The sequence below is a fragment of the Azolla caroliniana genome, unplaced genomic scaffold (genome assembly GCF_043228905.1).
Source record: "Azolla caroliniana isolate FFs.n. ecotype wild unplaced genomic scaffold, voAzoCaro1.0.p SCAF_6, whole genome shotgun sequence".
Classification (NCBI taxonomy): domain Eukaryota; kingdom Viridiplantae; phylum Streptophyta; class Polypodiopsida; order Salviniales; family Salviniaceae; genus Azolla; species Azolla caroliniana.
The window spans coordinates 20,205,082-20,229,640 of record NW_028230441.1 but is presented as its reverse complement, the minus strand read 5'-3'; the positions used below and the strand labels follow the sequence as shown (position 1 = coordinate 20,229,640).

The 24,559-nt window shown below is 36.6% G+C and overlaps 2 protein-coding genes across 3 annotated transcripts; both read right to left on the bottom strand.

Annotated features, from left to right (window-relative positions):
• Positions 1–1,866: 1,866 nt before the first annotated feature.
• LOC147863272 (uncharacterized) lies at positions 1,867–13,933 on the bottom strand. Of its 2 annotated transcripts, XM_087321137.1 has the most exons (18): positions 13,902–13,933; positions 13,626–13,673; positions 12,266–12,397; positions 12,089–12,164; positions 11,899–12,006; positions 11,717–11,801; positions 6,326–6,383; positions 5,515–5,612; positions 5,320–5,410; positions 5,166–5,240; positions 5,000–5,056; positions 4,816–4,914; positions 4,631–4,741; positions 4,034–4,105; positions 3,834–3,950; positions 3,579–3,728; positions 2,741–2,841; positions 1,867–2,397 (listed from the first exon to the last, which is right to left on the bottom strand). In XM_087321137.1, the coding sequence occupies exons 2-18, from the start codon at positions 13,626–13,628 to the stop codon at positions 2,097–2,099; spliced, it is 1,734 nt and encodes a 577-aa protein (XP_087177263.1). In that variant the 5' UTR covers positions 13,629–13,673; positions 13,902–13,933; the 3' UTR covers positions 1,867–2,096. The 2 variants fall into 2 exon arrangements, with proteins under 2 accessions (XP_087177263.1, XP_087177262.1); XM_087321136.1 differs by lacking the exon at positions 13,902–13,933 and having other exon boundaries at positions 13,626–13,738.
• Positions 13,934–18,273: 4,340 nt separating this feature from the next.
• LOC147863271 (uncharacterized) lies at positions 18,274–24,318 on the bottom strand. The gene is made up of 8 exons (XM_087321590.1): positions 24,045–24,318; positions 23,354–23,500; positions 22,293–22,520; positions 21,653–21,860; positions 21,422–21,558; positions 20,051–20,131; positions 19,645–19,711; positions 18,274–18,721 (listed from the first exon to the last, which is right to left on the bottom strand). Exons 1-8 carry the CDS (start codon positions 24,287–24,289, stop codon positions 18,380–18,382), a joined length of 1,455 nt encoding a protein of 484 aa, XP_087177716.1. The 5' UTR covers positions 24,290–24,318; the 3' UTR covers positions 18,274–18,379.
• Positions 24,319–24,559: the final 241 nt, after the last annotated feature.

The following is a 24,559-nucleotide window of genomic DNA, read 5'->3' as shown; positions in this document are numbered from 1 at the left end:
TATTTATGTGCAATTGGGTTTGTTCATGGTGGCTTTTCTCAATCATTTGAGTTTACATTCGCTTTCTCAAAAACATATGAGCAAATCCAAGGGTGTGGTGTTCTTAGCACTTACAATAACATTCATTATATGTTAGATTCCCACATTGTGAACCTCTCCAATGCAATTTTTTTAGATTGGCCAATTAAAATTGATCAATATCTACATCAAGCATTCCCCAAGTCTAAGCAAGATACGCAAAACTTCCATGTCTCACAACATTTTTGAACCCAACTCACATACCATTTTAATGAGAGCATAGGTTCAATCTAGCACAATCTAAATCCTTGAATGAGGACCCATTTGTGGTAATTCCAACTCCAATAGCGTATATTTAAGTCATTGTAGTTAAAAAGCTCGTAGTTGGATCTCGAGGCGGAACGACCAGTTTGCCTCTTCAATGTGCATTGGTTGCTCTGCCCTTTCTATCGAGGATTCCTTTCCTTGACTGGTCGAGACGCAAATTCAACAATGTTACTTTGAAAAAATTAGAGTGCTCAGAAAAGCTTGTGCTTTGAATGCATTAACATGGAATAACGTGATAAGACTTTGGTCCTGTTGTGTTGGTCTCCGAGACCAGAGTAATTTGGTCTGATTGTGTTGGTCATATTTCATTGTTAGAGGTGAAATTCTTGGATTTATGAACAATGAACTACTATGAAGGCATTTGCCACAAGAACGAAACTCAGGAACTTGAAGACAATAAGATACCATCCTAGTCTCAACAATAAAGATGCCAACTAGGAATTGGCAAACATTATATTGATGACTCTGCCAACACCTTATGAGAAATCAAAAAATTTGGGTTTTAGGGGCAATATCATCACAAGATTGAAACTTACGAGAATTGGCTTGACTAAATCATCTGTTAAGCCATGCAAGAAGTCCCCTCCAAATGAGGATCAAGATTCTGAATACTTAAAGCAACATAGTTTATGCATATACATCCCCAATATCGACAAACATTAATTCCCACTTATTGGTATTGAAATTCTTTTGAAAGGAAGATAGAGCCATTCTCAATTTTACGACTCACAACACCACAATACATAACAAGCTTGGGCATTAAACTCTTGACAATTCGTGGAGTTTTGATATGATATTTAACCTTGTCCTACAAAAGCTGAAACCATTGTCAAGCATACGAATCAAAGATCAAGCAAGAGAGATACACTATTGAAATTAGAAGAAGCTTTGAGGCCTACGACTACATCAGTTCAACCATTGACTTTGCATCTCTTTGAAAGGAATTCATTACCCTTAATGAATACATTGCAAACTTTATTGTTGTAGACCAATCTCAACTCCTTAAAGACTTGATATTCTATTTCTAGCACAAAAGTGTTCACATAGACATTAACTGAAGTAGAGTGCAATCCATTAGTTTATCATTGCAAGAGGCTATAAATATACAACAATGCTTGTGTGAAGAGAAAAATATGATAAACTAAGTGTAGGACTCGCCTGATTTACAATCACTATTTTTCTCATTAGCAAACTCGAGCAATCTCAATGCTTCTCACAACTTAAAATTATTACAATTAAAATGAAATTTTGACTTGATAAGTCAAACTTAAATATATTAATGTTTCTTGTTATTAGATGTCCGAGAGTTAACACTTTAGCTTTGCTGCTATCGGAAACTTAGCATTCTGGCTATATATATAAAGCACAACATACAAAACTTCATGATTAACAAGTTATAAGGCCCTTGTTATCCCATACACTTATTTAGACATATACATCTTAAGAGGCAATTAATCAAATTGTAGCAAGGTAATGTTTCATTTCAATCTATTTTTTGGGCTAACATGGTGCAAAGCATGCTTGAAAAACCGACCACAAGTGTTTCTATCAATCAACATGTATGCTTGTTAACACAACAATACCAGGCCAAGAATGTTGGTTTATGTACATTGTTGTTCAAAGGACTTAAATGTTAGTATATATGGCCAATTTCACAAATAGAGAAAGTTCCCTGTTTAGAACTTTCATTCAACAGCTATACAAGCAAGGTCTAATTTATATACAACAATCCAATTACGTATTATGATACATTATACACCATCTCTTGGAATAGACAAGGCTGGAGGAGTACCTTCAGGTATGCATGATACACCCAAGTCACCAGCTACTATACATAATGCTTCAGCTTCTCGTAACACTGCTTCAAGATTGATATGCCCACTAAGTCCATTAATAAACTTTAATAAAGTATCAAAATCCATTCTCTCTTCCACAATTTTCCTCCGATACTTTTTTAGTAATGCCACACACATATACAAATGAAAATGCTCTGTCAGGTAATGGGTCCAGAAAACCTCCCAGAGTCTCATGACATTTTCATATTCAAACTCCCTGTCATGAGAGAGAAACATATGGTTAAAGAAAAAACAGTTACCATATCCATTTTCAGATCTAAGCGGAAATCTTTCATAGTACTCAAGGTCTTATGACTTATAACAGCAGTTGAACAACTGAAAGTTGGCATAACTTTTAAGATGCTTAGAAGTGGTAATGGGCCATGGCATGACACTTTTTAGCTGTCTCTGCCTTGAATTGAGTCCTTATATACAATTATAATATGTACTTATGTGTATTTATTTATTCATTTTTCCAATTTTCTAAATGCCATCCCCACCCTATGTTCTCCCTATCTCATGTGCTAAGGTAATAAGCAAGAACAATATATGTCACTGACCTTTTGAATTGTATGAGGATCCAACGAAAACAAAAGAAATAATTTAAACAGTCTGCCTGCTTCAAATATTTATGCAAAGGGATGTCCAGTAGCTCGACCAACTGAAAAGAAAACACGATGACAGATAGCATTTCAATCATATCCACAGTGGATATTTATTTTAACAGATAATAGGGCTAATTGGTTTGGATTCTTTACTAATCAAGAGATCGCTCAATTCCCAGTAATAGAATCTTGTGTCACAATTGAACTATGTTCTATTTTCTGATTGTAAATCAGATTCAATTTAAATTCTGAACTTTATGAGACTTACACATATGCAATGACAGAATAACACCTTTTATTGCAACTGCTCTTGCTAAAATTTCTCTTAAGCCTAATTTGATGGGTCTACTGAACGAGAGCGATAATATGAGAATTACCTCTTCATTAAAGAAATTTAGATGCATCAGCATTTGTAAAAATTTGGATTAATAGATGGAATGTGAAAACATGAACAAAGATTTCGCGCTGTTAGGGACTGTTACTGTTGATAAATCATGATTCATAAATTATCCAACATATATGACTTTTTATGGTTTGCTGCATCATACAACAAGAGTAACGACATGCTGTACAATGCAGTGTGTTGGATTTTTTCTACTATATTGATATTATTCATGCATATTCTTGCTCTATTTCCATATTCACATTGATGAACTGTGGCCAATTCTAAAAATGTTTTAAATAGGATACTATATCTAATTTTTGTCACCACACACTTCATTGGCCAAAAGGTTATCTAATTCGACATGTTGACAGAAATTAATTAATAAAAGTTTCATTGGAAGCTAGCAACCTTGGAGACTGCCAGGAGCTGTGAATGCATTCCATTTTGATCACGGTTGAAATTTGGTGCCATGCACTCCATAAGAGCCACAAAACACCAGAAAGATTCTGACTCATCTTCCACTACATATAGAATAGGTGATAAGAAATCACTCATGCCCTGTTATAAAGTGAATTTTATTAGAAGCTTAATATGATATTGAATATTTTGCAATACCTCTAGCAACAACCAGGATATCAACATAAACTATATCAATTAGGATACCTGACAATAGCCAAGGTCAAAATTGTAGAATGAATATGTGACCAGGATATTATGCATCTTTGTTATATTAGGGTTGTCTTCTCCTGCATAGAATGGCAAAATTCGGTCTGTTCGAACCTATCAAACAATGCCAACCTAATGACAGCCTTTAGTATAAGAGCTATGAAACCAACGCATCTGTAAAAACGAAAAAGGCATACCACATCCTTCTCTATTCGACTTCTACGTTCACGAAATTTAGCAAAACGCTTTTCCTGTTCTTCTGATATTGTCTGAACAATAAGATGGCTTTAATCAAATCATTGAAATGTTGTCTTGAAAAATCTACGATTTCAGATCTAATAATCTCTATCTTCTCATGTATAGCTAGGAAAAACAGTTGCAGCCCATAATACAGTCAGAAATTTTCCCTGCATGCGTAACCCTAGTTTTGAAATGATCTCAAAACGACACATATTTCAACCTTAAACCGTTTCCTAAGCTGGTGTCCTCATCTGAAATGTCCAGTGTGACCATTTCAAACGTGAACCCCACACACTCCTGCTCACAAACTACCAACATTTATAAGTTAATGGAAAAATCAAAATATTCATCTTGGCTTCCTAGAAAATCAACCTCATGGAATGATTTCAGGGTACCAGAGCTTTCCAAAGACTTGATGAAGCATATCACTACACTCGGGCATGCATAATCATCATAATAACAAGAAATTGCCTTTACAGATATCATGCCAATTGTCTGAATAGTTTGCTTCTCACAAAATATCCAGAAGATGTATTGAATTAACTGTTCCATACCTGCCATTGAGCCTCTAAAATCTTGTACTCTTTGTGTTTCCTGGCGCGAAATGCTTCTCGTTCTTCATATGTTGAATCATAATGGTGATATCCTAGAAGAAATTTCCACACCTAAAATGGAACAAAAAAGGCATATCGCAAACCAGTAAACAAATGAATGGAGAAGTAAAAGTATTTCTACTAACCTCACAACGTATGGCATGGCCAAGTCCACCATAAAATATCCTCTTCCTTAAGGCCTTTGAGTCAACTACACGCCCTTCACTGTCAAGGAATGTTGCCCACTAACAATGTACAATAAAGTTGATTCAGTTAATCAGATAATATGAAAATAGGCAAAATGCTTACATAAACTTCTACATCACAAACCTCCTCACTCTGTAAAGGAGGAAGACGTGCTCTACCCCACACCAGAGGGATGTCACTCTGTCAAGAAAAGGCAGTCGCCCATTATTATGTTCATGATTTGAGTTCGAGGAGTTAGAGCAAATATAAAATACGAGTAGAAAATTTAAGATATTCCTTCATTAGAAACCTGTTTTGGGTCTACTAGTTCAAAGGTGCCGACACAAGTAGAAGCCAATTCCTCAGGTGCTGATCTCCCCCGAAACTGTCACCATTGTGCATACGCAATTAAGACTTTTGAAGAGACGAGATACTGGAAAGTCATGAATTCCTGCATAAAAAACCTCTGAATCGCTCTGCAAGGGCAGCTGTTGTCCAAATCTAGCAACAATGGAATCTTCTCTAGCTGGTGAAATTTTTAGCTCCTCTGAAAATCTGCAGAATGACAATATTTTCAAATGAATTAAATCAATCTGGAAGAAAGGGCAACCACCTAATATAGGATACACAAAATTCTGTAGTCAATACTGGCATCTTACCTTTTCTTTTGACTGTTGACATTAGGCATATGAGCTTCTGAAATTGAAATCGTTGTGATAGGAACCACTTCCCGCAACTCCAGGGATGACAAACTCCTCTGCAGACCCAAAAGGGAGAAAGTATTGTTAATTTTTTACTATAATCAAGACCTGATAAGATATGACCAGAAATACATAGTTCTTCAAAGGCAAACAAGTACTTTGATCAATCAAAACATTGATGAGTACTATATCAGCCAGGGAATGACCAGAGGTATTGTTGCCAAGAAGTAAATTTAATGGGCATAATTTCACCAGCATTCTCCAATCATTCAGTTCCCAATTTCAAATGCAACTTAAATAACTTTCAACGTTTTTGAATTATATACAAGAACTTTGAGATTCCTTGCCCATATATTACAAGATGATTTTCTACCTACTACTGCTGTCCATACTACATAGAGAATCTCTGTGATTTGTTTTGTGGCCACTCCTTACCAAGATCTTATTGAGATCTCTATATTTGACAACTTTGTGGATAATGACTACAATATTTTGGGCTAAAGTAACTGATCACAATGAATTGTTTTTAAATATATGTAAAATGGACCATTTAAATTCTAGAAGGTATGAATAACTCTACCATTTAAAATGTACGAGCTAACTTAGCTTACATGCAGTATTTTCAAACTCTATGGATGATCCTCATAGGGTTCATACTTTATGAATCTCAGACTCAGAAAGGTGATGGTATTGTTATGGGCAATTATTTTTGCCCAAATCTAGAAAAACATATTTTTATGATAAATCATCACGCTGAAGTATACTGTACCTGAAGAGGATCTTGAATCACTTCATTGAGGACATAAAGATTTGCATCCTCTGTTGACCTGCAACCATGACAACAGTGTCTTTTTGGACTGAGCATTGCAGGATACCCAACTATATCATTAACCCAAAGATAAACTTTCAAATAAGTACTTATGATCATCCATTCTAAGCTAAACAGACAACAAGAGGGGACACTTGCCTTGTATTTTTCTTCTTGTTCATACACATGCATTGCAAAACTTGCAGCATGGAAACAACACAATCTAAGTGGTGAATTTCATAAGTTACATGGACATGTTGTGAGAGCTGCTGTATAACCCAAATGCAGATAAGAAATTCACAGCTACCACATACATGATTCACTCATATGTGGTGGTACTTAGTACTTAGGGATATATATTTCAGCTCTTACTAGTTTAGAATAATTCATCAATAGAGAGAGCTATTCCAGCCATTGTCTTCTTTGTGTGAGTGTTGCATTTGTGCTTCTTGTGTCTCTCACTCTCTCATACACACCCAACAGTGGTATCAGAGCAGATTCTTCATCCTCTCCATCTTCGGTTTTCCGCATCGTGGCCCGCGCACACTTTTAATAGTGCAAATCAACTTCCGTATGTAGAGAAGTGAATTTCAGCACTCGAAGAGCATTTTCGGCAGGTGCCCTGCTGTTTGAACCCCATTTCAAAGCTGTCCATGCAGTCAAAATCGCCATAAGAGTGAGTGTTCATGAGCTGAAATTTCAGCATGCATTTCAGATTACGTTGAGGTAAGATTTTGCCACTTTCTTGTTCTCTGGTGAAATGGCAAACAACAGTGACTTGTTTGGCATGCTTCAAGCTGAAGATAAGCTTGATGGGACTAACTATCCGATGTGGTCCTACAGGATGAAACACGTTCTTCTACTTCACAGTCTACTGTCACAGATAGGCGGCCCGCCAGTCCTTCTACTTCACAGTCTACTGTCACAGATACAAGTTCCTCTTCGAGCATGGTGGCTTCACCTACTCCACCTACACAGGAGCAACTTAGATGGGATGGAAAAGAGGCTCAAGCTCATGCATTGATTGCACTTTCTGTGAAGTGTCATATAGTTCCACATATTCGATCATGCTCTACATCCAAACAGGCATGGGACAATCTTGCTTCTTTGTTTGCCATGCATAATGAAGCACGTGTTGCATATTTGAGAAAGCAACTTGAGGATGTACATATGGCTGAAAATGAGTCAGTAGATGTGTATGAGACACGCATCAAAGTTTTGAAAGAGCAATTGGCGAACATAGATGAGATCATTCCGAATACATCTCTACGTTGTTGAAAGGATTGCCCGAATCTTTTCAAAGCTTTGCTACTACAATCTGTTTGGTTTCAAAAGGGAATACTGATATGTATGCATTTGATGAGGTTGTGTCTCTTCTTTTGCAAGAAGAACAATCTAGAGTGAATAGAAGTGGTTTGATAGAGGGAACACAAGCACTTGCTATCTCACAAAAGGGAAAAAACAAGTATGGTTCAGCTTTTGGTTCATCAAAACCAAAGCCTCAACCTTCCTCTTCCACTTATTCCTCTAATGATGGTGATTTGCAAAAGAAGAAGCAATGCAAATATTGCCAGAAGGCTGGTCATACTATTGATGAGTGTAGAAAGCTTGTTAAGTGCAATGAGAAGAAGACGGAATCCGGCATGACCATTGCTGAAAATTCTTCATGTGCAAAGAGTGATGAAGCCAACATGGCCCAAGATTATTGGGTATGTGTTGTTACAAATCATTACGATGCATCATTGCACCCTAAGTGTATGGTTGTAAGTGAGATTGATTCAGATTGGTTCTTCGATAATGGTGCTTCAAAGCACATAACTTCATGCAAAAGTTTTTTTTGCATCCTTGAAAGATGCACCCAAAGGAGGAGATGTGGTGTGTGCAAACAATACCTCTTATCCTATCATTGGAGTAGGAGAAATTGGGCTTACGGCTGCAAATGGAGGTGTTGTCATCTTGAAGAATGTATTGTATGTGCCTGGTATTAAGAAGAACTTAATTTCGGTTCCTTTGATTGCCAAAGCTGGACTTCATGTACATTTTGTTGATGATAAGTGCATGGTTCATGATTTCAGCAATGGCGATGCTATCGTGATGTCCGGTACATTATGCAATGGCTTGTATCACTTGGATACATACAAGAGGGCTGCCCTAAATGCCTTGGCTGTCCATACTTCTTCCATGGCTGAAATGGAACTTTGGCATGCTCGTTTTGGTCACTTGAACTTCAATAGTTTGCTCCACTTGCAAAAGATGGATATGGTTATTGGGTTGCCTACACTTGAGTCCATTGAAGAACATGCATGTGAAGGTTGCATTCTTGGAAAAATGCATCGTGCTTCTTTTCCAAAAGATAGTCATACACACATTACAAGAAAATTACAACTTGTTCATAGTGATGTGTGCGGTCCCGTGAAGACTCCATCTTTTGAAAAGCATGTATATTTTGTTACCTTCATTGATGATGCTACTCGCCATACATGGGTGTATCCTATGAAAGCAAAGAATGAGGTATTTTTTTGCTTCAAATCATTTTTAGCTATGGTTGAATTTTTTTTGGGAAATAAGCTCTTGACTCTACTCATGGATCGTGGCAGCGAATACATGTCACATGAGTTTAATGCTTTCTTTGTGAAAGAGGTATTTCACATCAATGTACGATGCCATATACACCTCAGCAAAATGGTGTTACAGAGCGCAAAAATAGAACACTCTTAGAGATGGCACAATGTATGGTTAAAGGAAAGCATCTTCCTAACAAGTTTTGGATGGAAGCAGTTATGTGTGCAAATTATGTGTTGAATCGTTGCCCTACAAACGCATTGAGGGTCATTACTCCATATGAGGCTTGGAATGGACATAAACCTATGGTTAGTCATATGTGTGTGTTTGGTTGTTTGGCATATGCTCTTGTGCCATCACAACAATGTCACAAACTTGATGACAAGGCAAAGAAATGCATATTTGTTCGTTATAGTGCTGAAAGTAAGGGATATCGTTTGTACCATCCATTGACAAACACAATTATTGTGAGTTGAGATGTGGTATTTGCTGAAAATTCAGTTTTCCCTTTTCTTGAATGCAAAAAACAGCCAACAGTTAGCTCACAAGATGTGTTTGATACACTCATGCCTTTGTTCCAAAGTGGTGCACTTGACTATGGAGATGTAGACCAGGCAAGTGAGTTTCAAAGGGCTGAAAGAAAATGCACGAAATGTCCAGCCAAACATGGCTGAACATTTGCAACAAAATATGGCTGAAAATGAGCATGAAATTCAGCCCACCATGATGTACATATTGAAGATGTATTACACAAGGAGCGCATGTCTATCAAGAGTGCACAAACTATGCCAAAGTGGCTGAAACAAACTTTGCAAGATAGCAAATTGAGTGCACCTTTACTTGGTAGAATTTTGTGGATTATTCTATTGTTGCAATAGCATGTTATGAGGAGCCACTTACTTTTGAAGATGCATGTAATGATCCACATTGGGTGAGTGCAATGCAATCAAAAATGGATTCCATACATAAGAATGGTACTTGGGAGTTATGTGAATTGCCAAAAGGAAAGAATGGCATTGGTACTAAGTGGGTTTACAAGATTAAACGAAAGTCTGATGGTGGCATTGATTATGAGGAAACTTTTGCACCTACTTCATGCATGACTACCATTCGTACCGTGGTTGCATTGGCTGCCCAAAGAAGATGGAAAGTGCATCAGTTGGACATAAAAACAGCTTTCTTAAATGGTGATTTGCAAGAAGAGGTTTATGTGAAGCAACCTCCTGGATTTGCTATGAAAGAGAAAGAGCATATGGTTTGTCGCTTGCATAAAGCCTTGTATGGTCTCAAGCAAGCTCCACGTGCGTGGTATGAAAAAATTCATAAGCACTTGATTGCTCTTGGCTTCACATGTAGTTCAATTGAAAGCACACTTTATGTACGCAAAGATGGGGCTGATCTTATAGTGATTGTTCTTTATGTTGATGACATACTCTTGACTGGGTCATGTGATGCAAAACTTGACATTGTAATGGCTGATTTGCAGCATACTTTTGATGTCACTTATCTTGGTCTTTTGAGCTACTATCTTGGCATCCAATTTGTATCCGTTGAGGGGGGAATGGTGATGCATCAAGGAAAGTATGTTGAAAAACTACTTCAGCATTTTCACTTTGAGGATTGCAAGCCAGTTTCTACACCTGTGGAGACAGGATTTAGGTTCTCAGTTGAGGATTCTAGTGATGCATTTGATACTTCTCTTTATCAGCAAGCTGTGGAATGTCTTATATATGCATGCAATACAAGGCCGGATATACAGTATGCAGTTTCCCAGTTGAGTCTATTCATGCATAACCTTGGCACTAAGCATTGGCAAGCAGTGAAACGTGTGTTTAGATATCTCAGAGGCACTTTGAGCTTGGGTCTCTTTTATGGCAGAGATACTCAGCCATGCTGGGCTGGTTGTTACGATACTCGCGTGTCCACTAGTGGTAATTGCTTTTTCCTTGGAAACTCATGTATATCTTGGTTGAGTAAAAAGCAACCTACAGTGGCAACATCGAGTTGTGAAGCTGAGTACAAGGCAGTTTTCACAGCTACAGTGGAGTGTATATGGCTAAGACGCCTTTTGATGGATCTTTGCATGGAGATTGATGTTGCTACACATATTCTCACAGATAGTCAGAGTGCGTTGGCTGTTGCACGAAATCCTGTATTTCATGCACGGACCAAACATACTGAGGTGCATTATCACTATGTGAGAGAGCACCTTCATGCAGGAGATATTGATCTGGTATATGTGCCTACACAAGATAATGTGGCAGACATATTCACCAAAGCTCTTCCAAGAGAAAAGTTTGAAGCTTTTCACAAAGCTTTAGGCTTATTGCCTTGTGGGGGTTGATTTGTCACTCCTTGTATATGTTCACATCATTTGCTCTAGGGGGGGTTTGTTACACTTATGTGTTCCTCGAGTAGCTTTTATGGGAATTTTGAAACCTGAACCAAACCGAACCGAACCACGAAACCGTAAACCATTTTCAAACCGTTAAACCATTAAACCATAAAAACCGTGGTTTCGTGGTTCGGTTTCGGTTTTCAACATAGGTCAAAATTTTAATTTTTAATTTTTAATTTTTTAAAATTGATAATATTTCATTTTTAAAAATTTTAAAATTTTTTAAGATGTTCCTAAAATGTGAGAATAAGGTCTAAAAATGAACAGATTGTTTAAAAACAATTTTTTAAATTTTTTATAAATTTTAAAAATAAAAAACCGTTTAAACTGCGGTTTCTGGCTGTTAAAACCAAACCGAACCGTTAAGCCATTGGTTCGGTACATCCATTTACCTCACAATGTGAACATGTTCCTTCAATTTGTTTAATAATTCCCTAACTCCACCATTGTGAAAATATAAAGGAGGAAAAGTGACTCCTGAAAAAGAAAGCAAGAATTAATCAAAGCATGAATGTGTTTACCATAAAAAAACAAGAACAATAATTAAATGATAGAATGCTGATAAACTAAATACCTGTATTTAGCACAATAATGATATACTGCCAACCTAGTGGTGGAGAATGTCGCCAAATTGACCTTATTTCATCCACTGAAACAGCTCGGATAGAATACAGATTTCTGTCTGAGAGAATATATTATAAGAGGGGGTACACTTTGCCTTTGTAAAATACAACGAAAAAAACCACAGCAGAAATCATCTATACCTGAACCCTTGCCAGTAGAGGCAATATTTGATGTGGATATTCCTACATTAACTCTTTGAGTATAAGGGATCCATGTCTGCATCCGGAGACAAAATAATAATAAAGAGAAGTCTTTCTTGAGCAATCGGTTTAAATCATTATATTTCAAAGAAATTTACAGAAATAAGCAAGCATTACCATAAACAAAGAGAAGTCTTTCTTGAGCAATCGGAACCGTCCATTTATCCGTTCTATAGCTTGTTGTCGTGGATGCATCGAAACATTCTCTCGAACAAATATAATGTCCGATTCTTCGTATCCTTGTAGAGCCTGTGGAAACAAAATGATAAGTCTATATAAGCTGGCTGATCTAAAAGATGCACAATTTTCATCTTGACAGTGCAATGACCATAGTGTCTTTGCACAGACTTTGGCAAATAAGATGATATCCAGATGAACCAACTAAAGCAGAAAATGCAGAGATCTCCTCTGCCCCATAATGAGCATGTCCTTGCACAGATTCTGGTCACACAAATTAAATTCTTCTTATCCTTCAGCAAATTAAATAATATATGATTCAGATGATGTGAATTTTCCTTTTAGCAGTGCAACACAGGTACATTGTTCTTGCACAGATTTTCGCAAATTAAATTCTTCTTGTCCTTGAACAGCTTTTGTTCTGCATCTCCATAAACCATGTATTCAAGAAGATGCATGAATTTGCCTTTTAACAACATAATTTAGCTAGTATATGCACAGATTTTGGCAAGGGAAATGAATTCTTGTTGTCCTCACGATCTTTTGAAAATAAAATAATATCTATAAGAAATTGTCCCATCGACGAGATGCATACAAATTTTCTTTTTAACAATACCATGAGTATGCCCTTGAATAGTTTCTGGCAAACAAAAACGATTTCTTGTTGTCCTTACACTAGCTTTGGCAAACATAATTATATCTACATGAATCAACTGATCCAGATATTGCCTTATTTTTATACAACACAGTACGTTTGTCCTTGCAAAGCATTTGGCAACCAAGAATATTTCTTGTTTTTGTGCAAACAAAAATAATTTAATGCATCTGATCCAGAAGATGCAAAAGAAAATCCTTTTAGCAGCACAACAAAAATTCTCTTGAATCCAAACAAAAAAATTTACTCTTGCTCCAAACAACCATGACATTTTCATGAGAGGTGTTTCCTTCTCTAACTACACAAAGAGTATGTCCTTGCATATATGGTACTAGCATTGGGTACTGGTGCTTATTGATCTGCATTATTTCATTTGATTACACATGCTTATTCCAAAGCTTCATTATTTCCCGGATCTGGTTCAGTAATTCATTCAATGGAAAAGGTTGTTGGATATTCCCCCACTAAAAGTTAGGATCTTGTTTCAATGGGTGGTTTACAAAGGTATATGCCGATTACCGGAACCACTTTTCTTTCAGGTACATATATTCAGAAGACGAAGAAGATAAGAATAGTATATCAATCAGCATCTATCGGATGCACATAAGAGACATGAGGATCAAACAAGAAAGAAGTGTGACATACCATTCGGGATGTAGAAATTTATGGTTGACAACAGAGTGACCACAGGCACTGGCCAAACAAACAAAACAAAACAAAACAAAAAAGGATTATATCGAAACGAGAAATTCGCCCTTTGAGAATAATAGCTTTTAATGAGAAAAGAAAGCATCAGTATGGTCCCGATGATCGATGCAGAAGATTGGAGATAGAGAAGACATGAGGGTTAAAGCAAGGGAGAATGATGAGAACTTACCATTCGCGGCGGAGAAGCTACGAGGAAGGAGGAGGAAGAAGAACGTTGATTGGTTGCAGATCGCTGAGGGCAGATCATTCGAATTGCCGGAAATTCAATTTCTTTTGTTGGGGGGGGGGGGGGAGGAGTTTTTCTGATTGATTGATGGGAGAGTTTGTCTGCGAGGAGAAGCGGGCGGAAAAGGCTACGGAGACAAGGGCCTTCTGTGTCACAGTCTGTGGCTCCGTTCTCTGTGTGACAGTGTGGAGAAGTGGCCGACAGAGGATTCGAACCCACGACCTCTGCCCCTGCCCCTGCCCCTGCTACAAAAAGCTGAGCTCCAAAAGAAATGCTTTATAACTAAGAACCTCACTACATTTACCTCAACTCTCCTCCTCCTATTACTACTACTACTATAGTCTACATACTAATATACTTCTCTAATTCTTACACTATTTGTGCGTTCCTAGAGAGACATCTCGAGAGTTCGTCCCTTGTGCCTCTCTCACATAAATTCGGGCTCTACCTGTCACGACTAACCTACTCCTTTTCCGCTCACATAATGGAGGACCAACCTACTCCTCCTACTTCACTACAGATTGCTACGAGAGCCACATACGTATGCGTTGGTCAACGCTGGTTCACGTCCCTACATGGCTGCATCGTGGAAGCACAATCAATCGTGGAGTTGTGTATCATTGGCCGTTGTTGCTCGAGCTTTTCTAGGTGAAGTGATGGAAGGTTTCGACCTCTCTTTTCACCACAAAAGTACATACTATGAAGGCTTGTATAGTTATGTTTTGCTCATAGTTGACCAAGCTTTGTACAAGACGGTGAGGGGAAGGTATCGAATCACTTGTCTTCTTTTGCTCAATTGACTGACACAAAGGAGTGTATGTCGATGGTCATTGTTGCTCGTTTTTTCTATGTGAAATGGTGGAAGGTTTTAATATCTCCGTCTGACCATCTCTTATTTTACTAGGGTAATACGGCGTGGATATATGCTTGGTTGCGTTATATGGATATTTCTACACAAAGCAATTGAAGCTTCAATCTCTCCTTAATTCTTAACTTCTTTCACTAGAGGAATACAAGGTACAATTGGTCACACTTGATTGAACTTTTGGCACTAAGTAGGGGAAGGCCCCAATCTCTTCTCCTACCTTCTTTAATTCTCTTTTATAGAGTGCTATGATTTGTGCACATTCATGGTTGAAACTAATATGATTATTTTGTTTTTTTTGGAAAATAAATAAATGATTATTTTGCATGAAGTCGCGGAAGGATTTAACCTCTCATGTTATTAGAGCTATACAAATATTGCATAGCCTTTTATTATTGGGAAATTTACATAGCTTTTAAGTTTATCATCATGTTCCCACTTATAATAAGCACAAGTATAGTCACACAATTAATCTTTTTACTTTACCAATTAAAACATACCCAATCTCAATCCATCCTATTTTGGATTGGAAGTTGTACATGACACCTAGGACAAGGGATTTGTCCTTTCAAAATGGTGTAAACTTTGCACGTATAAATTATAGCTTCCTTTTAAATCTTAACATGCTCGTGAGTCGTAACCATTTAGGAATTAGTGATTATGTTGTTAAATGAAGCTTATATGAATATGTAGTAATTCACAAATTCAAAGAACTTTATTCAGCAATTACTATGGCTAAGTCGAAGCTAGGAACTCCATCTATTGACTTATTTTACATTAAGTTTATGATTGGTTGGTCATTATCTTTTGCTAGCCATCTTGATAAATAAATATAGCAATGCATATGAATTACAAAAGTAGCCATCACAAATGTTTTGTGGAAAAATTTAAAGGTATTGAAAACAACACCTTTGAAAACAATACCTTAGTGCTTTTAATCAATGACATGTGCATTTATAACCAATTATATGGATTTGGTGTGCAAGGATTGTGTATATTTGTATTACCATTGCATGAATGAAAATGGTACTAAGCTCCTAAGCAGCACCAACATGCTTATCTACATTACCTGGGGCACTTGTGCCCCAAATGCATCATATATATTTCTAGCTCAATGTTTGTATTGATAAGAAAAATACAAGATATGAGTGGTTTGCGTATATAACGATATAATTGAGAGTCATGATTGACATTATGGTATGATTAACCTACATTGTCAATGTTCATACATCTATTGTATAATTTATGTTCATATTCAATTCTCGAAAGTACTTACGTAATTCATTACACTTGCAACCCTTTGGGCAATACCATACGGTAGCGTCCAACGTTTTTGGATGATTTCTCTTGGAGGTGCCTTTTCAAGTATTAAATGATGTCTCTTTTGTACAAAAGAAAATAGGATTGTCAAATATTTGTCCCTCATTTACTTGTTTTGTTTTATTCCAAGAGGAGTTATTGGATAACCTTCATGGATTTATCTTGAAGTTTCCATTTTTTTCAATAATTATTAGCTAAATGTAGAGAAGGATAACAAAAAAAAATGGAGTATGGAGATGTGTCTTCACATTGTTGTGTCCATTTTGGGATGACTTAAGTCTCATACATGTGGGGTACATTCTTTTGGAGGAGTTAAGTCACGATGTAGTGTTTGGCCATAGGCTACTTGAAAAGAAGGTGGATTAGAAGATGTTCAATATGCTTTATGTACAAAATGAAGGTGTGCATAAACTAAACTAGGTGCCAAAGGTTTTGTACAAGTAGATGGATGGATTCCCATGAAAAAGGTAGATTAGAAGATGTTCAATATGCTTATGTACAAAATGAAGGTGTGCATACAATTATCCTTGTGTTGTATATGGATGATTTAGTTGTCCCATGTAACATTGATATTGGTGAGATTAAGCAAAGTTGGGTCCAAAGTTCAAGATGAAGGATTTTAGTTTGTTACACCTTTATCTAGAACTAGAGGTGTAGCAAATGGATAGGTAGATGTTTGTCACTTAGACCAAATATGCTCACTTTATTGTCTAGGTGTTTGTGATGGATGATTATAAAATATATTTTCCACGTTGATGTAGCTCAACATGAACTTGATGAAAACCTAAAGCAAAAGGTTTGAGACATCGTGCATGTATCAAGCTCTAGTAAGGAATATCCAATACCCATACAATACAATAGAAATAGCATGTGCGGTGGAATTGGGGGTAAGGTTCATAGCTTGTTTTGAGAAGAACCATTGCCAATTTAGGATGCACACTCTAAGGTATCTAAAGAGTATGGTTAGATTTGGCGTCAAGATTAGTTGAGGAACAAATTTAACCAGATATTGTGATTCCAACAATGCTAGAGATCTAGAGGACATTTGCTACTTTGGGTTTGAAATTATTTTTGGGCCAAAAAGTAGTGAGTGTCTCATTGCCCTTCAAAAGCCAAGTCCAAGGTGGTGTATTATATGGGATGTGAAGCAATTTTGGTAGAAAGATCCTAACGAAAAATGGGGAATGTATGTAGATAGCACACAATAACCAAATGCGGGATGTGAAGCAATTTGCAAAGAATCAAAGTTCCAAGGTTGGACAAAAGGATATCAAGGTCCAATGCCACTTCAAATGAGAAATATGACATTGGAATAGTGTCCCTTGATGAGCATTTAGCAAAAAATCTCTTTATGAAAGTTCCAGGCTTGAGTGGATGGAGAAGATATCATGGAATATCCAAAATGAGAGAATGCATCAAGGAAAAAAGAGAGTACGCCATTTGAGCAACCAATGACGTGAGATTTTATAAGAGTTTGGCCATTGGAAGTTATGAACGCACAACCATTTGAAAAGATTGGATGTTGTTGTTATGGATAAAGCACTTTAGGGGGTTTACACGTGTGAACAAGTGCCAACTACCTCTTTGAATGTGACCAACTAAACAATGATACAACTCATTAAAATATTTCAAGAGAATGTGGAGTCCATGTGTAGCAATAATAGAAATGTTAAAAAAATGAACAAAACTCGAAGGGTTTTGTTGAGGTTATAAGATCCTCATGTCATCAATAGGTACTCTCAATCTAGCAACTATGGCAAGGGTTAAGTTTATTACGGGTCATTTATAAAGAGTTGGGGGGGAGGGTCCACATGTAGCTATATGTAATAGAAAGTTCAAAAATAATTAAGGGGCAAAACAAGTTTATGGAGGGCCATTTCATAAAGATTGAGGGAGGGTCCAAATGTAGCTATAATAGAGATTGCACTCAATAAGGGTATAGCACTAACACTCTAGGGTTTTGCATGTTGTAAGTCTAAGAGCAACAAACCATTTCGATGGGAGGTTCGAATTTGGTTTTTACTTCCAGAATATATATTTAAGAGATGAAGCCAAAGTGACGCACTAATCTTAAAAAAACAAGATTACCTCATCCACATAAAACCATAATTTAAGGATACAAAGAAACCCTCAAAATTATATATCACAATTATTGATTGCTTTCATACCCATCCTTAAATAATGAATTGAATGAATTATATATTCATAATTTCCACGTGTCTAGGTTACAAGGGAATATTCAATTTAAATCTTCCACTCAATTATAGAATCTTGCAAGTATTATAATTGGGTAAATTTAAGAAGAGAAGAAACCTTTACAAGAGGAGGTTGCAAAATTGGGGGATCATGTGGAATTCCGAAAATCCAATCGAGTACGTTCAAGTACTTTGATCTAAAAACTTCTCTTTCTTGGGCATAACAATGCATAATAATTGATGTAGCGACACTGAAAAGCACAACATCGATGCGCTTTGGCATTTTCAACTTTACTTTTGTTGGAGTCATAAAATCTGCATCACTAAAACAAATTGCAAAACTCTCTAATGCCCGTGCAAAGCAATATAGGCCTATCTCCATACGCCGAGTTTTCTTCTCAATCATGACTGCAAGACCAGCAGGCAGCTGCCAAACATATTTTCATATATAAGTCTCTCTCATATATTGAAGAAAACTAACTTATGCATATAAAGCCTCTTCCAGGTCTTGGAGAAAACTAACTTACCAATTTAAAGTCTATTTCAGATAATGAAGAAAACTGAAATTGAATTTTTTACTATAAATTCATGTTGTCTAATTCGAACTATAATAGGAATGAGATAATCTCGCTTCAGCTGGTCAGTGTTACTGTTATGGAGTCTCTTGTATTATTCAAGAATCAGACATTCATAAGTTTGGCTACCATTGCACCTGGGTGCGCTTCTGCCGGTCAGTGTTACCCTTATGGAGTCTCTTTTCTTATTCTAAGCATTCTTAATACTCCATTATCCTAGCTTAAGTATTATCTGTGGAGATTCATAACTCATATGTAAATAGCTGCTTTCCACATTGAGTAGAATTGAGATGTGCATCCACAGATTTATTTTTTGTCTCGGTATATTCATGCCACTTTCTCATCTGTAAATAGCTGCTTATTGCTTTTAATTGAGTTGAGATATCCACAGATTATCTATTTGGTTTCTGCATATCCCTTCATCCATGCACATTCTTCTCATCTGTAAATAGCTGCTTATTGCTTTTAATTGAGTTGAGATATGCATCCACAGATTATCTATTTGGTTTCTGCATATCCCTTCATCCATGCGCATTCTCCATCCTATTGTACATTTCTAAGCATTTGTCTACTTTGTATTAGTTTGGATGCAGCTTTGTCCGAAACGTATCAGATGTTTAGACATGTTAGAGACCTATCACACACTAATTCCTAGTAATGGTAGAGTGAGAAAATTACTAATGATTCCACTGGCGATAATGATAGGAGGTTTACACAACATAGGGGTACCAAAACAGGTCGGTAAAACTAAATAATCTCTTCAAAAAAGCCATACCGTGCCCAATGCTATCAATGGAGGGGTACACTTTCCACTGGTCCGAAATAGCATGCATGTCCAGAACCTGAAAATAGTTTACAATCTGTGTTATCCACTGTAAACACTCCTAAAAGCCAGCATTGACATTATAATTCTAAACACATAAGCATGGTCATGAAAGATTAATGCATTCATTCCGACATATAAACACAAAACCTACAAAAACTGTTGATTACAAAGCCATTCATGATCACAAATCCTCTATGTGAAGAATCTAGACAGAAAATTTATAAAACTATAATGTCAAACATGTTACACTACAACACAGTTATATTATCTTATTACCACAGTTATAAACAACCTAAGGCTGAATGCTCTACCTCAAACATGAAATGCAAGCAGCTTGTTAACAAGATTAACGTACCATGCAGATGCGCAATAGACTGATAAAAATAAGCTTGATCTTGCTGTTCCAAGAAGAGTCTTTGACAAAATAGGAAGAGGCCTGTTAAAACAAAATACATCATTAGGAAATTTAATTAGGAAATTGGTTCATTCAGACTTTACATAAATACCAAAAAATTTATTATTATACATCAGAAGGATTAAGGCTAATGTACAAACACAAAAACGAGACACACATCCTAATTTGCATCCATATGGAAGGGGAAAGACTATAACGTGTCCCCATTTTTATTAAGGTCATTTCCCAATGAATCATTCAGGGAGTTTGGAAAGCTTTATAGCATCCTAATTTGATATTTGTACAGTGGCAGTAGCAGATTTTCCGTCATAATACTGATCATACAACATTTTTTTCATACAATTGCATAACATTTGTCGGCATTTTGACAGAGGACTAGGGTATTCTCTGGAGATTAACAACAGCCCACTCATGAAGCGTCCTCATTGTGATACTATTTGCTGATCTTTCATGCTATCTAAATTTCTCTCAAAGTATGTGGTTATGTTTCTTAGTTTTGTTCTGGCATGGAGTTTGGGCTTAAAGTCTTAATTTTGTTGCAGTTTCATACTTGTCCTCTTTTTGGGCCATATATGTAATATCAGATGCCTAAGTAACATGAATAAGGTACACGTAAATCTTGCAGCAGCATCTCTAATATTCAAAGGGCAGATTTATGAATTTTATGTCTCGTGAGCTAGTTCAACCTTTTATAAAGGTGTTACTAGGATATTAGAATTTAAAATTGTGCATACATATTACATATAAATATAAATGACACTTTATTACATGATTCATATGGAACTAAGAGTTCAACATGTATCTAGAAAGCCTTATCACTAGATTATTCCAAAGCTATAGTATGTGTTGCTTAATTTTGGAAGTTCGCCATGAAGGCCAATAGGTGCATTGCTTCATGAATCAATTAAATTTTTTTGTGCCTTCCAAGAATTTGCACAAATTTTTCTAAAGTTAAATCGCAGCATAAGAAGGACTTCCATGCCATTCAATGCATCTTGGAATTATGTGCAATTGAGATCTGATCCTACAGAGAAATTAAGGTGGTGCATTGAAATGCATGATTGTTCATTATTTGCAAGCCATATACACATACATCACAGACATCAACATGCACATATACATGCATTTGTATATACATATAGCTAAAGATAGAATTTGTATTTCAAAGAGATAATGACATAATTCTGTTTCGATCTTGAGAATGAACAAGCTAGGTGTTTGTAAGTGAGCTTATGGGAAAAATGTAAAATGTATTTGCAAAAGTATACATGTCCTTCCTAAGATAAGGCCCATTTTCATAATTTCACTTACTTTTTAAGGATAGCCTGCCTATGGACGATGATCGCCGGAATAAGGTAGACAGGAACATAGACAGGTAGGGATCTGAAATAAGCTTGGCTTAGAAAAGACAAGAAATGTGAGACACAACCTTGACTACCATGAACAACCTGTTTCACCAAAAAGACAGTATGAATAAGAGTTTCAACAAAATACTTCAACACATTGATCTCAGGTAGAATCACAACATAGAGAGATACTCACTGTGCAAGGTATGCTCAAATTTGGTTCAATCTCGGCATTCATACCCATGGATTTGTAATATCCTTTAACTGTCTCCAAATGTGTCAAGTTATTACGAAAGGCTAATTCTCGCAATGTTTTAATAATTGAAGTGTCTTTCCCTCCGTGTTTGTTCAAAAAGGAAATGTAGGATGATGGCAGACTTGCAGGTTTGAGAATCCAAGCTGATCTGGAAAAAACAATACTCTAATCAGAAGTCGAATGGAACACCTGTTAAAAAAGTGGGAAACACTAGCCAGGAGTGAAAAGGTTCTGATCGTCAGTAAATCCTACAACAGTATTTACTTCAGCTGATGATTTAAGGAGTTTCTAACTTGCATCACAAAGATCTACAGGACAAGATCAAGACCCTGTACTTCAGAATACTTGCATAAAAAATTAAAAGGGAAATGAAATTAAAAGGACGTCCAACAATTATGTATAACCAACCATATTCAACCAAAGAACAACATGTGGAATACTTAATCTTTCATGACGAACATCTATAGTACATTGTCTAGAACACTGGATAGTTCAAGAACTAAAAGGTGTTTTTAGGAATGTGAAGCTACTGGGAATCTAACAATATTCATGTGTTACCATAGTCAACCAGAAAACTTACAAGATTTGTGAAGAGGACAAGCACATCAAGGCAGTATCTCCATGCTTCCAAGCAAGCGGACGGAAGAGCCATCCATATTGCTCACTCTTGATTCCACATCTTGCAGCGAGGACAGCTGCTCTCAAAAAGATGTAAATTGCCATACTGGTATGTTGAACACCTGGACCTGTTAATAATAATGATGGACCTGCTATCGCTCCTGCAACTAGTGCCCGCCATGGTGCAGTCCTGTAACATAAACAACCAATATTTACATTCTAGAAAAATTATATTGAAGTCTATAAAGCTACCATAATACATATGATACCTCGTCAAAGTTCTGTTGGCTGAACTTTACACAACAAAACAATCTAGTGTGTAAAACAAAATGCTGCCCTGGCCGTAGGTCCTGAGAAAGACCCATAGAGAGCCATATGATACAGACTACAACTTAAAAACGCCATAAATTAAGATGCTAGAGAATTCATATGGGCTATCCCAAGCTGCTCACATCAGTCTCAATAGCATCCCAAAGAGAAATAAGGATCAAACAACTTCATCATTTTTCCTTTCTCAAGGGTTTAAAGTTTTAGCCTACGGAGACATACAAATATCATCATGTTTCTTTTTTCAAGCGTCTGAGGAGAATGAAGGATACAAATAACCTCATCACCTCTCTCTATGGAGAGTATTAAATTGTAAGGCTAGAGAGTGTCTAAGGATCATCCCAAGATGTCTCACATCTCTTCATAATTTCAAGAGAAAGACAAATCAGACAACATGATCATGTTTCCTTTCAGCAGGGTGTAAAGTGCCAATAAAACCAAGTTTAGAGTGATTCGAGTGATTCACACTTGTAACATTCAAGAATTAACTTAAGATTTTGAAAATTGGAAATGTTTTACAATAAAAACCTTATATTGAGAAGTTTATAAATTAATTTACATGCAACATGCTATTATCTTTTTGGGAATTTTTATTCCTAATTTTACCTGGAACATTGGTGCTACATGAGACACGCATGAAGACATATGAACATCAATAAAACACATAAGTACAACAAGTTTTTGGTGGTTTGGTACCTTTTAAACCCACCAATAGCTGATATAATTTCGTCAAAAGTGGCAAAAGTTCCCGCAAACGATCCAAGAAACAGGCCATATCGGAGAGCTTCTTTAAGCACTGACTTGTAAAGCTCTGCCACTGGCAGATCAGCCTTCCCTTTCAACCTGAAAAAAAGATGCCGTATTAAAGTGATTGAAAATTAGGATGAACAATCAACAAGCAAATAGTGATTTTCTTCATCAGATCAAAGAGAGAGTAGAAAGGAGGAAAACAAATACTAGTTTTTTCTGTATACCAAAGTGAGAAGAGAAAGAAAGAAATAAAGGAGAGAAAAAAACTCCCTTTCTTGGGATCAAAATGAAAAGCCAAAAGTAAAGTTTCTTGGAATCAAAATGAGAAGCCAAAAGTAAAGAGGAAAAAATGATCGACATGGCACAAAATTTCCCTCGGATCATAGTGATAAAGAGAAAGAAAATAGGGAAAAAATCCATGCAGATGCTACGTTTTCTTAAGACAAGAGGAAACATCAACGAGCAAATGCTGCTTTTTCTTGAGATCAAAATGACAAAGACAAAAGAGAATAAGAATTATCAACACACCGTTGTCTCTTAAGATCAAAGTGCCAATACTGTTTTTCCTTGGGATCAAAGAGAAGTGTAATAAAAAAATCAAATGCTATTTTGTTCTTGGAGATCGACGAGCACTTACTGTTTTTTCTTGCGACGAGTTAGAATAGAGAAGAGGCTGAGACCGCCACGCAAGCTGACACCAATGGAGAAAGCTTTAACAAATGAAGTGGCACATCGTTCAAAAGCTCTCCACTCCTCTTGATCTCGTTCTTCTTTTTCTTCTTCTTTGTTTAGAGAAGAAGAAGAAAAAGAGGAAGAAAAGGATGAAGAAGAAGATGAAGAAGAAATGCCATTCTGTTGTATACATGGCTCTGAACGGGCCATCTCTTCTGCTACAAGCTTCGAAGTTCGTCTCTGATGGGACGCCAGAAGAAAATAGGGCTTCTCTGAGCAAAAGAAATCTCAATGCATCATGTTCACGATGAAACGTTTGAAAGAACTTAAGGATTCTCTGAGGAAAAGAAAGCTATGTGCATCGTGCTGCCACACAAGTAGAAGAAGAAGAAGAAGAAGCAGAAAATTAGGGTTTCGCCATGCGCATGAAATTGAATTGCTTTTTCTGTAGTTTTTTTTTTCTCTGTGATCCTGTAATAT

Bases quoted from the DNA above. Each gene is read 5' to 3' on its own strand.
- LOC147863272 (XM_087321137.1), bottom strand. The intron at 6,384-11,716 runs GTAAATGGATGT...TCATGGTTGCAG, and splicing joins GAACATGTTCACATTGTGAG to GTCAACAGAGGATGCAAATC. The intron at 2,398-2,740 runs GTCAGTGACATA...CTCTCATGACAG, and splicing joins ATCCTCATACAATTCAAAAG to GGAGTTTGAATATGAAAATG.
- LOC147863271 (XM_087321590.1), bottom strand. From the start codon at position 24,289: ATGGCCCGTTCAGAGCCATGTATACAACAGAATGGCATTTCTTCTTCA. The intron at 22,521-23,353 runs GTACCAAACCAC...TTTATGTTACAG, and splicing joins GCTATTGGTGGGTTTAAAAG to GACTGCACCATGGCGGGCAC. The intron at 21,861-22,292 runs GTAAGTTTTCTG...TGTTTTTTCCAG, and splicing joins TTGTCCTCTTCACAAATCTT to ATCAGCTTGGATTCTCAAAC.